The sequence below is a fragment of the Cydia fagiglandana genome, chromosome 9 (genome assembly GCF_963556715.1).
Source record: "Cydia fagiglandana chromosome 9, ilCydFagi1.1, whole genome shotgun sequence".
Lineage (NCBI taxonomy): Eukaryota > Metazoa > Arthropoda > Insecta > Lepidoptera > Tortricidae > Cydia > Cydia fagiglandana.
The window spans coordinates 1,487,486-1,504,525 of NC_085940.1; the positions used below are offsets into that span (position 1 = coordinate 1,487,486).

Sequence of the window (17,040 nt, forward strand, 5' to 3'; positions counted from 1 at the left end):
CGGTTTTATCGTGTTTTGAAAATATTTTATACATAAAACTTGCGGTTTTTGTTAATAAATATACAATGACAGAAGTTTGTTTACTTTTTACATGACAAGGTGTCAAAGGTTTGATTGCCATATAAAATTTAAAATGTTAGTTCCCGTTTCTGCCACGACTCTTCTCTTTCCGCACAGACTCTATAAATAAATATAGGGGCATCTTATCTTATATAAATAATCGTGAACCGCTTTGACGGTAGACCTAAATGAAATTATGCTCAATCGAAAGAGCTTGAAAAAATATCACTTTTGAATCGAGAACATGTATCCGCAAAATTCGTATTGTCGAGTATTTTGCATTTAAAAGTGAAAAAATTTCGACAAAGAATGCAAATGTTCAATTTGTTGATTGTCATTTGACAGCGTTTGTTGCGTTTAGAAACTGCAAACATGCTTACAAGTTAGGTTGGTCGTTTTTTTTTTTAAATAAAAACCAAGACGAATATTACTGTTTATTTGATGACTCCGGTATGTATAATGGTTATTATTTGCATTAAGTTTCGTTTCATATGGATATGTATACCGGTATAATTATTACATTTTTTTTTAAAGCCAGAACGTGCGATAGTCTGTTACGGCTTTTAAGACGATTGCAACACTGCCTAGACGTCAAACCATTCGGCTTTGGCGTGTTTTGAATTACTAATTTATTCGAAAATACGTGATAAAAACCTGTTAAATAGTGTATTGTGTGTGTTAACAATAAAAAATAGTCACCGAACATAGTGCAAAGTGCAAACGCCATCGTAACGTAACGAGATTTGAACTTCAAAGCGTTCCATGGGAGTATTGTGTTTAGTATTCAAAAATTCGACCTATGCCGCCGTGGCCCGGTGGCAGAATGGCACAGGCACCTGCTGCGATAGCAGAGGACGCTGCTTTGATTCCAGCCTGGGGCACTGGAGGCCTTGGTCACTTTTTAGGGTTCCATACCCAAAGGGTAAAAACGGGACCCTATTAAATACTAAGACTCTGCTGTCCGTCTGTCTGTCACCAGGCTGTATCTCAAGATCTCATGAACCATGATAACTAGATTAACTAGACAGTTTAAATTTTCACAAATGATGTATTTCTGTTGCCGCTATAACAACAAATGCTAAAAACAAATTAAAGAAATATTTAAGCGGGGCCAATGCAATGCTAGGCTGGATATGACCGATGAAATGAGTAAATTTTTATTAATATGTTTTAATATGACATGTTGGTGGCAAACAAGCATACAAGGCTGTTAATGCCGATGGTAAGTGGGAGTTTAGACTAGACCTCTGCTTCTCCAAGGGACTCGCATTGCTGACCGGTTACAAATCTATTACACTCTTAAAACATTTAAGCGGGGCCACTGCAATGCTAGGCTGGATATGACCGATGAAATTAGTAAATTTTTATTAATATGTTTTAATATGACATGTTGGTGGCAAACAAGCATACAAGGCTGTTAATGCCGATGGTAAGTGGGAGTTTAGACTAGACCTCTGCTTCTCCAAGGGACTCACATTGCTGACCGGTTACAAATCTATTACACTCTTAAAATATTTAAGCGGGGCCAATGCAATGGTAGGCTGGATATGACCGATGAAATGAGTAAATTTTTATTAATATGTTTTTATATGACATGTTGGTGGTAAACAAGCATACAAGGCTGTTAATGCCGATGGTAAGTGGGAGTTTAGACGAGACCTCTGCTTCTCCAAGGGACTCACATTGCTGACCGAGTAAATTTTTATTAATATGTTTTAATATGACATGTTGGTGGCAAATAAGCATACAAGGCTGTTTATGCCGATGGTAAGTGGGAGTGTAGACTAGACCTCTGCTTCTCCAAGGGACTCACGTTGCTGACCGGTTACAAATCTATTACACTCTTAAAATATTTAAGCGGGGCCAATGCAATGCTAGGCTGGATATGACCCTATGAACCTATTAGCGAGTCCGACTCGCACTTGGCCGGTTTTTCTTAGTAGGTATATGACATTTATTTCAGATGTACTTCATTGTCCGTCTGTCTGTCTCATGAACCATGAAATGTGCTTGACAAACTAAAGCGAGATGAAAGTGAAGTTAAGTCACAAAAGTAATTCAAAGAAACTCTTGAGTTTAAGAACCAGTTGACTCCACTCTGATTATATGATCCAGTGTGAACCAGTGCGAACAACTACAGTGTATGGTGGACATATTTGATATTTGTGTTTTAGACTAACTTCAAAGAATCAAACTTGAGGCTTATCAGTGAATTGAATGAAGCTAATTTTTTAATAATAAGTGATCTGAGTGATGTGAGTGGATGCCGAAGACTGGGCAAAGTGGAGAAGACTGAGCAGGAAAGCAGACCCCGGTGCTAGGCCGGGAAAACACAAGGTTTAAGAAGAAGTAATCTCTGGAGTCAATGTAAGTTGAATATAAGATTAATATATATATATATATAGTATATATAAAAAGATATATTTTATGCTGATTCAAATAAAAGTGTAAAATAATAACTTCAGAGTTTGACTTAAATAAATCGTCAGGTGACAACTAAAACAAAATTAATTACTGCTACAATTTCAGAGTCATAGTGAAGCTTAGTACATAGTACCAAAACAAGGTTGATTTTTAGATTCTGCACCCAAAGGCTAAAAACGGGACCCCTATTACCACATTACTAAGGGTTTAGTCTCATTTCTACAGATTCCTATCACAGATTAGGTACCAATTCTACAGATTTTCAATTTTACAGATTCCCAAATCTACATAATTTCAATTTTACAGAAGCTTAATTCTACATAATCCCAATTCTACATAATTTCAATTTTACCTTAGGGGTGGCCAGGTGGAACGCTGGGCCTTCAGTAAGAAGTGCATATACTTGGAAAAATTCGACCTATGCCGCTGGGGTCCGGTGGCCAAATGGCACAGGCACCAGCGGCTATAGCAGAGGATGCTGTTTCGATTCCAGCCTGGGGCTTTGGAGCTCTTGGTCACTTTTTAGGGTTCCATACCCAAAGGGTAAAAACGGGCCCTATTACTAAGACTCCGCTGTCCGTCTGTCCGTCCGTCTGTCTGTATTTCATGATCTTATGAACCGTGATAACTAGACAGTTGAAATTTTCACAAATGATGTATTTCTGTTGCCGCTATACATACTAAAAAATTAAATAAAAAAAATATTTCAGACCCAATATATATTAAAGCCAATACTAGGCTGTATATGACCGATGAAATGAGTAAGTTTTTATTAATATGTTTTAAATGCCATGTTGGTGGCAAACAAGCATACAAGGCTATTAGTCACTAGAAAGACTATAGATCTCTGCTGTGTTACAAATCTATACACTTTATCAAACTGCACAACGGGACTTAATCGCGTATTTAAGTTTTAAGATTTACCTCCGACGTTTCGAGGACGGCGTTGTCCCCGTGGTCTCGGAGAAGACTGGCTCAAGTTGACATCAACATCTTCTAGCCGCGCGAGTTTTTCGAACTACCCGCACTTGGTCTTGTTTATCAGTTTGAACGTTTTGCGCACTAGGGATGTCACTCTGTCGACACACAACACTAACGATATTCGATTTATCGACTGTCGATATTCGTTTCCGCTTACATTTACTAATGACTGGATTCCATGTGGATGAGATCTTAAAACCCTCGTCCCGATTAAAATTGCAATGTTTTTTGATTTCAATGGCTTCCCGCACTTTTCTACTGTAGAAATGGCGATCCGTGGAGAGGATTTTAGGGTTATGCAGCTCAATCCAGTGGTTTGGTCCTGACTCCAGCAAACCAATCTTAAAACTTAAATACGCGATTAAGTCCCGTTGTGCAGTTTGATAATGTTTAATAATCGTGAAAGTTTAAATCAGTGTCTATACACTTTATTAGGGTTCCGTACCCGAAGGGTAAAAACAAGACCCTACTATTACTAAGACTCCTCTATCCGTCTGTCTGTAGGTTGTATCTCATGAACCGTGATAGCTAGACAGTTATAACAACAAATAAGTACTAAAAACGGAATAAAATAAATAAAGTGGGGCTCCCATGCAACAAACGTATTTTTTTGCCGTTTTGTGCGTAATGGCACGAAACCTTTCGTGCGCGAGTCCGACTCGCACTTGGCCGGTCTTTCTTAGTAGGTATATGACATTTATTTCAGTTTACTTCACTGTTCGTCTGTCTGTCTGTCACAAGGCTGTATCTCATGAACCGTGATATGTAAGTAGTCTAGCTATCACGGTTCGTGAGATACAGCCTGGTGACAGACGGACGGACGGACGGACAGCGAAGTCTTAGTAATAGGGTCCCGTTTTACCCTTTGGGTACGGAACCCTAAAAAACCTAATCTAACCCACGTTAGGTTTTTTAGGGTTCCGTTTTAGGAGGTCCGTTTAGGGGTCCGTCCGTCCGTCCGTCTGTCCGTCTGTCTGTCACCAGGCTGTATCTCACGAACCGTGATAGCTAGACAGTTGAAATTTTCACAGATGTTTTATTTCTGTTGCCGCTATAACAACAAATACTAAAAACAAAATAACATAAAGATTTAAATGGGGCTCCCATACAACAAACGTGATTTTTGACCAAAGTTAAGCAACGTCGGGAGTGGTCAGTACTTGGATGGGTGACCGTTTTTTATTTAGCTTTTTTTTGTTTTTTTTTTGCATATGGCACGGAACCCTTCGTGCGCGAGTCCGACTCGCACTTGCCCGGTTTTTTATTACATACATATTTGTTTTAAGATATATCGGAATAGTACGTTTAGAGTTAAACTGGTGTACTGCCATCTCGCCGAAATATTTTTCGCCTAATTTCACTTCCTAACCAACTTATTGCAGTACTTTTAGTTGGCAAACCAATGCTTAGCATATTATTATTTAGCATAATTTTTATTTGACTACAATTTTATTTAGCAGATGTTCATTTTACCACGATTTATTTAGAAAAATAGTCACTAAGCAAATGTTTTATTATACCTAACTATTTATTGTTACATAACGTTTGCCAAAATTGAAACTTCGCATACTTTTTATTTGATCACAATTTTATTTAGTAGATGTTCATTTTACCAAAATTCATTAAGACAAATAGTCACTGAGCAAATGTTTCAACTTAGCTAACTCTTAATTGTCAAAAAACGTTTGCTTTATTTATACTTACTTTTCATAATATATTTTGATGGCTATTTGACCTGTTGGTGGCTTTTTTTTTAACAAACGTATCTACATATTTCCATGGACGGGTGCCACTACGCTAATAGATTTGATGACTGTACCAACATGTTTTAGGTTAGATGACTGCAATCCCCAAGAAAACGAACTGTTGCCAGAAAAGTGGGTTAGGTTAGGTTAGAACTGCGACCCCACGAAAACAAACTGTTGCCTCAAAGGTGGGTTAGGTTAGAACTGCGACCCCCGAGAAAACGAACTGTTGCCAGAAAAGTGGGTTAGGTTACGTTAGAACTGCGATCCCACGAAAACAAACTGTTGCCAGAAAAGTGGGTTAGGTTAGGTTAGAACTGCGACCCCACGAAAACAAACTGTTACCTGAAAGGTGGGTTAGGTTAGGTTAGAACTGCGACGGTGCGACCCCCGAGAAAACGAACTGTTGCCAGAAAAGTCGGTTAGGTTAGGTTAGAACTGCGACCCCACGAAAACAAACTGTTGCCTGAAAGGTGGGTTAGGTTAGAACTGCGACCCCCAAGAAAACGAACTGTTGCCAGAAAAGTGGGTTAGGTTAGGTTAGAACTGCAACCCCGAAGAAAACGAACTGTTGCCAGAAAAGTGGCTTAGGTTAGGTTAGAACTGCGTCCCCACGAAAACAAACTGTTGCCTGAAAGGTGGGTTAGGTTAGATTAGAACTGCGACCCCCAAGAAAACGAACTGTTGGCAGAAAAGTGGGTTAGGTTAGGTTAGAACTGCGACCCTACGAAAACAAACTGTTGCCTGAAAGGTGGGTTAGGTTAGGTTAGAACTGCCACCCCCAAGAAAACGAACTGTTGCCAGAAAAGTGGGTTAGGTTAGATTAGAACTGCAACCCCCAAGAAAACGAACTGTTGCCAGAAAAGTGGGTTAGGTTAGGTTAGAACAGCAACCCCCAAGAAAACGAGCTGTTGCCAGAAAAGTGGGTTAGGTTAGGTCAGAACTGTGACCCCACGAAAACAAACTGTTGCCTGAAAGGTGGGTTAGGTTAGGTTAGAACTGCGACCCCCAAGAAAACGAACTGTTGCCAGAAAAGTGGGTTAGGTTAGGTAAGAATTGCGACCCCACGAAAACAAACTGTTGCCAGAAATGTAGTAAACAAAATTACTACCTCCATCATTGAACTGCACATCTCGAAAAAACTACCTACGTAACGAAATAAAATGCTACTGTAATTTGTACCATGAGTAGTTGAGTACTATATTATTAGGGTATTTAGTAGTATGCATCACAATATTAGGCGAAAAATAATTTATGCCTATCAATACATTCGACATAACAATAAAAGACATTTTGAAACATGACCAACTAAATATTTTGCCATACAATAATATTGTAAATAATCATTTGCGACATGTTATATATGCGAAACATTGGTTTGCCATCTGATAGTTTTGCCAAATGATACTATGGGAAAAATAGTTTGGGAAGTGATAATTTGCCATACAATTTTCGGCCACATATTAGTAAACCAGTTAAACTGTATGTTATGGATTTAAAGTTATCGGAGATGAGATAGGTATGTAACTGCCTTGATGAAGGTTTGAAGTCTTAAAGTAAATAATTACTCAATTCAAAATGAGTACCTATTATTATAATTTATTTTACCCGAGCGAAGCCGGGTTTTCATCTAGTTATAAATAATTATCATTAAATAATTATTGTGTTGCAGGAACTTGACCGCGCACATGGTCAGTCACACAAAGGAGAAGCGCTACCCGTGCGCGTTCTGCGGCCTGCGCTTCGGCCGCTCCGACCACCGCAACCGGCACCAGCTCACCGCGCACAAGAAACACGGACTAACAGAAGTGGACAAAAAACCTGACATATGATGAAGAATGGCGTCTAAAACTAATAAAAAGCTCTTATGCCATACACAATATTTTTTCGGAGTTTGATTTTCATTTCTTATCCAGATGTACACACCTAACTATTACCACAAAAAATTCTTTCTTCCGTGCCTTATAACTCATATAGTAAGTAGGTGTAGAGCAGCCATTCTCAAAGTGTGTTCCGCGGAACCCTAGGGTTTCGCCATGAATCTAGGATATACCTGGATCTGGCATGAGTGGTGGGGGTAACTGACAGAACGAGATAGTCTTATGTATCTTTCAGTAGGAGTAGCAGAGAAAGCGGTATTATTGCTTGTCCTTGTCACAGTCTCACTTTTTGTTTGTTCCCCACCTTTTTATTAGTATGGAGAATGGTGGGCAACAAATGAATTCGACCAATCACAGTGTCGCATTTGCGTATGTTTTGTCCCTCACGGAGGCACGCGTATACCACTTCTATGCGATCTTACTCTATGGGTTTCGCAAAGCCTCTGTTGGGGCTCCGCAAAAATACTTGTAATAATAAGAAAAAAACCAGCACTTCTATAGGTATATCTGGTCCACAGTGACGAACGAAAAATTTTAATTTGGGGTTCCGTCAAATATTTCTCTTTCCAAAAGGGTTCCGTCACCAAAAAAGTTTGAGAACCGCTGGTGTAGAGCATGTATAGAGTACCTAATCACCTCGTGACATAAAAACATTAAAAACGTAATAAATCAGTATTTTTATACTCTTTCTATTATTCTTATTTCAACATATTATCATAAACGAAACAGCTGCTTAAAGTGCTTAACTTTGACGTTTTATAAATTCGAAACATACAGTTTTACAAGTGTTGTACACACTCATTTAGCATTATCAGTACCTGAAGACACATTCATACGAGAGTTTAAAAAGCGTTGCATTACTTGCATTAGAATCGGTTGCGTCGTTCAAGGAGAGGTTAAAGAAGCTATGGTTATCTGATTTGACTGATTAATTTGTCTACATTTCTATTGTATCGTTGCTTTATATCGTTCTAATTCTTTCCAATTTTTAGTGTATTTTCCCCATTCCTTTTTGTGTAATATATGTATGTTTATCCTATAAATTTTGTATGTATTTATATCTTTTATCTTTCTGGTACCTTGTTGTACATTTTGCTGCATTTGTCACCCTCTTTTCACTCTCTCCTCTCATCTACTCAAAGGTTAACTGGAAGAGATCCCTCAAAGGGATAAGTTCGCCTATGTACTTCTTGCTAATTGTATGTTATTTTTAATATGTCTTTTTGTACAATAAAGAGTTTACTACTACTACTACTACTAGAACCAGACATTAGACGTTCCGTACGCAAAATTCGAAGCGGTATTCGTTGAGATGACGAGACACTTGTAGAAGGATAATAATGGGGTAGGAAACAAAACGCTAATGTATTTCCACATAATTTATTAAAATTAGTTAATATTTTTACAATATAATTGCTCAGGATTGTTCGACGCTGACAAGGAATAAATCTTGTCTGTTTATGGTTTATATAAAATAACACCATCTTGTCTCTTCTTGTTTTACATTAAACGCTAATACCCATCGAGATGAGTCCGATGTCTCCGAGGAGACTTAACATCCCATACAACCATTTCCAGTCGCCGTTACGACGCGATGTAGACACATCTTGTGTCGACACCGTCTGTTTCGGTCACAATTCCAGTCGCAGAGTCGTCGCCGTGTCGACACAGTTACCAGAAATGGGGAAGGGTCGACACATGACACAAAGTGACATAAAGTGTGGTCGCCGTGTGCACACATTGTTTCGGGTTTGCGACTACTTTATGCCAAAATCATTCGTTCATTCGTTCATTTTGTTCCTGTCAAATGGAAACTGTCAGATGGAAAAATACTTAAATAAAAATAAGTGACATTAATACGCCATCCCTAAAACGGATTACAAGACGTAATTATATATTGTTTGCATTTATATTACAATAGGACTTAAATTATTATGGGGAATTAAACTGCTCGAGTGATTTGATAAACTAAGTGTAATATAATCAACGCGCCACCACATTGTTTTAGTTTAGCCGGAAATGAAATTGTTTACTTCTCAGTGCCTGTGTTCATAAATATATTATTTGATGCATTTTTAGTACTTCGATGCGTATACTATACTTAAATAACAGAAATAACGCTTGACATACTACAAAACTTGTTAATTATGATGTATAAATATGGTTTAAGGCTGAGAAATATTGCAGTCACAAAGTAGTCGCAAATGTTTCGACTTTGTGTCGACTCTGTGTAGACACATGACACGCGCTGTCAAAAGTAATAACAAAGTTACTGGATTTGCAAAATGGCTCCTTGTGTTCATTTGTTTTCAGATATTCTCAAAGTGTAAAAATGCCGTGGTCAGAGATGGGACTAATAGATTAACTGTTTATTCGACTAATTAATGGAATAAAAAAAGTTAATCCTCACATTTTAATCGCGATTAGTTTAGTCGACCTAACATAGATTGAAATTGAATTAATCTGAATATTAATCGAATAAATTATCGATTAAATCTCGATTGAAAGTTGACAGGGGGACATTTTTGTACGTAAATGGAATAGGATTTGCATGTAAATATTTCCCACCTTTTCGGGGCGGGGACAAATTTTGGATGTATTCCCATTTATTCCCGCAGGGAACAGATGGAATAGGATTTGAAAGTAAATATTTCCCATTTTTTCCAACCTTATCGGGGTCCACAAATGGGAACACACAATTTTCGGATGTAATCCCATTTATCCCCGCAGGGAACAGATGGAATAGGATTTGCATGTAAATATTTCCCATTTTTCCCCCCTTATCGGGGTGGGGACCAACAATGGGATCACACAATTTTTATATGTAATCCCGTTTATCTCCGCAGGGAAAAGATGGAATAGGATTTGCATGTAAATGTTTCCCATTTTGGGGTACCTTATTGGGGGTGGGGACAAATGAGAACACACAATTTTCGGATGTAATCCCATTTATCCCCGCAGGGAACAGATGGAAAATAGTATTTGCATATAAATATTTCCCATTTTTTCCACCTTATCGGGGTGGGGACAAATGGGAACACACAATTTTCGGATGTATTCCCATTTATCCCCGTAGGGAACAGATGGAATAGGATTTTCATGTAAATATTTCCCATTTTTTCCCACCTTATCGGGATAGGGACAAATGGGAACACACAATTTTCAGATGTACTCCCTGGCGTGACAATGTGACGTAACGTGACAGGTGCTACATTTGGACAAGTCTCATTGTTGCTGACGTCACAGGCATCCATGGGCTACGGTTATCGCTTACCATCGGGCGGGCCGTATTCCTGTTTGTCACCATCATTGTATTATTTTTAAAAACTTTATTATATCGGCAAAAACAGGTATTTCTTTTGCGATGTTTATGATGATAATGATGAAATTTGTCACAAGATTTCAAAGAACTTTCGGTAATCATTGAGTTCTGTGTCGGAATTTTTGTCGTATTTCTTGTGACAAATGTCATTAGCTTCGCAAAATAAGTACTTATTAACTGGCGATATAGTGGAGTTTTTTTTTAATTAACATGATGGTGGCAAACAACCACACCGCCCGTCTGATGGTAAGCGATTACCGTAGCCCATGGAGGCCTGTGACGTCAATTACAGTGATGTAGACAATTGTTGGACCTGTCACGTCCTAAAACCTATAAAACGATATTCATGACGACTTTTATGACAAAATGCGTAGCCGCCATCTTGGATTATAAAATGGTCATTTCGAATTCTGCACTCCCTAAAATCCGTGACGATGCGAGTTATCTTTATTTTCAGATCTAACCAATTGCTACAGAATACAAAGGACAAAAAAAGAAGCAAGGAGGTAATGAAACAAGCAAAAATACTGATGATTCCTCGACGCAATTGGATGATTCTTAAATTGTGTCCAGATTTTCTTGTCATAAAAGTTTTTATTTTTCACATATAACTCACAAAAGCTCCGTGACATTTCGACCTTGTAATTTTTTTTATGTTTTTGTTTATATATGCGTATCTCACTAGAATAATATAATCAAGGTATGTTTATGTTTGATGATTGAAATAGTAACTCTAAAAATTATATTTGTGTCTTATATTCCTGCCGAAGTCTTTTATTTTTCCTTTTCCTTCTACACAAGTTAGGCCAAGTAATAAGAATTTAGGGCTCTCAATTTTATCTTGACTTCTACATCAGTAAAGCTACGAGGCCATGTTTGGTATCGTTTTCGTATAAATTCACAGTACCAAATTTAGTTATGGTATCACATTGACACCATTCCGAAGTAAAAACATAAACTTATTAAAATACTTTCTTTTAAACTCCTCTTCACGCTTAAACTGCTGAACAGTTTTAATTTAAAGGTACACATATATTTTGAGTCCCGAGACAGGACATAAGTAATAAGTTACCTCAAAAATCATCCTTTAAAGGTGTGAAATGTGGTGCAGGGGGGAATTCAGAATTGAATTCTTGAAGTTAATACTTACTGTTTAAGTTTAGGTTTGAAGTCATGTTTTTTTGTAATTTTCAACTAAATCAAAGATGTAGAATTGTAGACCATCCCAAATTTCATATAAATCGGTTCAGCGGTTATTGATTTTCCGTACAAATTTTCACGCCACTTTTCACACCTTCAAAAGATGATTTTGGTTATAAGATCTATCCTATGTCCTGTTCCGGGACGCAAACTATTTCTATACCAAATTTCAACGAAATCGGTTCAGCGGATAAGCGTCAAGAGGAGTTTAAAAAGTACCGGCCAAGTGCGAGCCGGACTCGCGTATTAAAGGTTCCGTACATTAAGTCCGCCTCGCGCTTGGCTGCACATGTCTAATAGGTTTTCCTGTCATCTTAATAATCGTGATAGGTAAAGGACTATTTTGTGTATTTTTTTCAAAATTTAAGACCTAGTAGTTTCGGAGATAAAGGGGGGGGGGGGCAATGGTCATTTTTTGGGTATAAAATCAATTTGTTTACGTTACATGTCCGTCTTTGGGTCCCTAATTTACATATATGTACCAAATTTCAACTTAATTGCCCATATAACCATTCCAGTCGCAGAATCATCAAAGTGGTAACTAAATGTCAGATGTGTCGTAACAGAGTCCACACAATGTGTCTAGAATTGTTTCGAAACAAAGTGTCGTCGCCGTGTGTACACTTTTCCGTAACAAGGTGTCGACACATTTGTGTGCACTTTGCGTGCGGTTTGCGACTAAATCTGACAGCAAATTTATGACAGCAAATGTCAATATAAAATACCTCTTGAAAACCAAGGTTTGTCAAACTACTATTAGTGTCTCGTGTGCTCGTAAGTAATTCTAGTAAGTCATCATGGGCGATGCAAATGATAATAATCGACCAAAACCATATAAACACCCAACACCCGTCAACCTTTTACAGAAAAGTTTTTAAAGAAATGCAATAAGCTACTTAGGTCAGCCAACGAATGCTCAAAAAAGTTGTAGACGGAAATGCTCGGAACACAATTTTTGACTCTGTAACTTGGTGTGGACAAGTTAGGAGGTGAACAAATCAAAAGTTCCCGGCCGTAGCCCTTGAGCGGGGGGAAGAGAGGGGGCTTTGAATGTCCCATTTTCCGGTTTTTCAATTATATCTCGGAAACTATGCATCTTAGCGACATGGCCACTTATACAAAATGAAAGTTAATTTAATTTGTTACAAGTTTATTCAGTCAATTTTTTCGATATGTTGAATAGTTTTTGAGATATCCGCTCTTGAACGTTTATTTAGGGCTCTCAATTTTATCTTGATATATCTACATCAGTGAAGGTGCTAGGCCGTGTATGGTATCGTTTTCGTATAAATCTGGGTTGCTGAATCCATTTAAGGTCACATTGAAACCATTCCACAAAATTAAAAAAAACTTTTTAGGGTTCCGTACCTCAAAAGCAAAAAACGGAATCCTTATAGGATCACTCGTGCGTCTGTATGTCTGTCTGTCTGAATACACAAAATAGTTCTTTACCTATAGATGACAGGAAAACCTATTAGAAATGTGCAGTCAAGCGCGAGTCGGACTTAATGTACGGAACCCTTAATACGCAAGTCCGACTCGCACTTGGTCGGTTTTTTTTAAACTCCTCTTGACGCTTAACCGCTGAACCGATTTCGTTGAAATTTGGTATAGAAATAGTTTGCGTCCCGGAACAGGACATAGGATAGATCTTATAACCAAAATCATCTTTTGAAGGTGTGAAAAGTGGCGTGGAAATTTGTACGGGAAATCAATAACCGCTGAGCCGATTTATATTAAATTTGGGATGGTCTACATCTTTGATTTAGTTAAAAATGATAAAAAAACATGACTTCAAACCTAAACTTAAACAGTATTAACTTCAAGAAGTCAATTCTGAATTCCCCCCTACACCTCATTTCACACCTTTGAAGGATGATTTTAGATAACTTATTATGTCCTGTCTCGGGACTCAAAATATATGTGTACTAAATTTAAATTAAAACTGTTCAGCAGTTTAAGCGTGAAGAGGAGTTTAAAAGAAAGTAAGTTTATATGTTTTTACTTTGGAATGGTGTCAATGTGATACCATAACTAAATTTGGTACTGCGAATTTATACGAAAACGATACCAAACATGGCCTCGTAGCTTTACTGTTGTAGAAGTCAAAATAAAATTGAGAGCCCTAAATTCTTATTACTTGACCAAACTTGTGTAGAAGGAAAAGGAAAAATAAAAGTCTTCGGCAGGAATATAAGACACAAATATAATTTTTTTTTCGTTACTATTTCAATTATCAAATATAAACATACCTTGATTATATTATTCTATACTTCGTTTTTTTAGCATTAGAAATTAGGTAAACAATCTTGACGTGTCTTTTAATTGAAAAACAAATTTTAAAAATAAGTTACGGCAAATATGTAACAATTATGAATCTAGTACGATCATTTATATTCGTCTGCTTTCATAAGTAATAGTTATTGATTTTTAAAAAGCGTTTTTCAATTAAAAGACATGTCAAGATCGTTTACCTTCTTGCAAGTTCTTTCTAATGCTAAAAAAAACGAACTATAGTGAGATCCTCACAGATAAACAAAAACATTTACTTAAAAAATTACAAGGTCGAAATGTCACGGAACTTGTGAGAGTAATACGTGAAAAATAAAAACTTTTATGACAAAAAAATCTGGACACAATTTAAGAAGCATCCAATTGCGTCGAGGAATCATCTGTATTTTTGCTTGTTTCATTACCTCCTCGCTTCTTTTTTTGTCCTTTGTATTCTGTAGCAATTTGTTAGATCTGAAAAAAAAGATAACTTGCGTCGTCACGGATGTCGATTTATAGGTTTTAGGGAGTGCAGAATTCGAAAACGATGATCATTTTATAATCCAAGATGGCCGCTACGTATTTTGTCATAAAAGTCGTCATGAATATCGTTTTATAGGTTTTAGGAAGTGCCGATTTCGAAAATGATGACCAGTTTGGAATCCAAGATGTGTGCCGTGCACTTTGTCATAAAAGTCGTCATGGATATCGTTTTATAGGTTTTAGGGAGTGCAGAATTCGAAAATGATGACCATTCTGGATTCCAAGATGTCTGCCGTGCACTTTGTCATATAAGCCGTCATAGATGTTGATTTGTAGGTGTTAGGAAGAGCAGATTTCGAAAATGATGACCATGACCAACAAAACGACATCCATGTCGACTTTTAACATAGTGCATGGCCGCCATCTTCGATTCCAAAATAGTTATTATTTTCGAAATCTGCGCTCCCTAAAACCTATAAAACGACAGCCATGACGACTTTAATGACATAGTGCATGGCCGCCATCTTGGAATCCAAAATAGTCATCGTTTTCGAAATCTGCGCCCCCTAAAACCTATAAAACGACACCCATGACGACTTTTATGACATAGTGCATGGCCGCCATTTTGGATTCCAAAATGGCCATCATTTTCGAAATCTGCGTCCCCTAAAACCTACAAAACGACATCCATGACGACTTTTATGACATAGTGCATGGCCGCCATCTTGGAATCCAAAATGGTCATCGTTTTCGAAATCTGCGCCCCCTAAAACCTATAAAACGACACCCATGACGACTTTTATGACATAGTGCATGGCCACCATTTTGGAATCCAAAATGGTCATCATTTTCTAAATCTGCGCCCCCCAAAACCTATGAAACGACACCCATGACAACTTTTATGACAGTGCATGGCCGCCATTTTTCAAAATGGTCATCATTTCCTAAATCGGGGCCCCCTAAAACCTATAAAACGACATCCATGACGACTTTTATGACATAGTGCATGGCCGCCATCTTGGAATCCAAATTGGTCATCGTTTTCGAAATCTGCGCCCCCTAAAACCTATAAAACGACATCCATGACGACTTTTATGACATAGTGCATGGCCGCCATCTTGGAATCCAAATTGGTCATCGTTTTCGAAATCTGCGCCCCCTAAAACCTATAAAACGACATCCATGACGACTTTTATGACATAATGCATGGCCGCCATCTTGGAATCCAAAATGGTCATCATTTTTCAAATCTGCGCCTCCTAAAACCTATAAAACGACACCCCTGACGACTTTTATGGCATAGTGCATGGCCGCCATTTTGGATTCCAAAATGGTCATCATTTTCAAAATTGGGGCCCCCTAAAACGTATAAAACGACATCCATGACGACTTTTATGACACAGTGCATGGCCGCCATTTTGGATTCCAAAATGGTCATCATTTTCGAAATCGGCACTCCCTAAAACCTATAAATCGACACCCATCTCGATTTTTATGACAAAGTGTTTGGCTACCATCTGCATGCAAGACATTTCTATTATTTTTACGTACAAAAATGGCCCCCTGTCAACTTCCAACCGAGATTTAATCGATAATTTATTCGATTAATGTTCAGATTAATTCAATTTCAATCTATGTCAGGTCGACTAAACTAATCGTGATTAAAATTTGAGGATTAACTTTTTTCATTCCATTAATTAGTCGAATAAACAGTTAATCTATTAAGTCCCATCTCTGACCACGTCATTTTTACACTTTGAGAATATCTGAAAACAAATGAACACAAGGAGCCATTTTGCAAATCCAGTAACTTTGTTATTACTTTTGACAGCGCGTGTCATGTGTCTACACAGAGTCGACACAAAGTCGAAACATTTGCGACTACTTTGTGACTGCAATATTTCTCAGCCTTGAACCATATTTATACATCATAATTAACAAGTTTCGTAGTATGTGAAGCGTTATTTCTGTTATTTAAGTATAGTATACGCATCGAAGTACTAAAAATGCATCAAATAATATATTTATGAACATAGGCACTGAGAAGTAAACAATTTCATTTCCGGCTAAACTAAAAGAATGTGGTGGCGCGTTGATTATATTACACTTAGTTTATCAAATCACTCGAGCAGTTTAATTCCCCATAATAATTTAAGTCCTATTGTAATATAAATGCAAACAATATATAATTACGTCTTGTAATCCGTTTTAGAGATGGCGTATTAATGTCACTTATTTTTATTTAAGCATTTTTCCATCTGACAGTTTCCATTTGACAGGAACAAAATGAACGAATGAACGAATGATTTTGGCATAAAGTAGTCGCAAACCCGAAACAATGTGTGCACACGGCGACCACACTTTATGTCACTTTGTGTCATGTGTCGACCCTTCCCCATTTCTGGTAACTGTGTCGACACGGCGACGACTCTGCGACTGGAATTGTGACCGAAACAGACGGTGTCGACACAAGATGTGTCTACACCGCGTCGTAACGGCGACTGGAAATGGTTGTATGGGTGGTCCAGTAGTTTCCGAGAAAATAGGCTGTGACAGACGGACAGACATACAGACGCACGAGTGATCCTATAAGGGTTCCATTTTTTCCTTTTTGAGGTACGGAACCCTAAAAAAATTGTTTTTAAATTTTGTGGAACACGGCCTAGCACCTTCA

The 17,040-nt window shown here is 37.7% G+C and overlaps 1 protein-coding gene across 2 annotated transcripts in view; it reads left to right on the forward strand.

Annotated features, from left to right (window-relative positions):
* The window catches only part of LOC134667153 (zinc finger protein ZFP2-like), a 167,709-nt gene that overhangs the window by 10,883 nt on the left and 139,786 nt on the right, over positions 1-17,040 (forward strand). Inside the window, exon 10 of one of the 2 annotated variants that reach the window (XM_063524457.1) lies at positions 6,883-7,065. The exons of the other annotated variant lie outside the window; for it this stretch is intronic. Coding sequence (XP_063380527.1) covers positions 6,883-7,042 — 160 coding nt within the window. The 3' untranslated portion in view covers positions 7,043-7,065. Of the gene's footprint in view, positions 1-6,882; positions 7,066-17,040 lie in introns of those variants that run through there. 2 annotated transcript variants of the gene reach the window in all.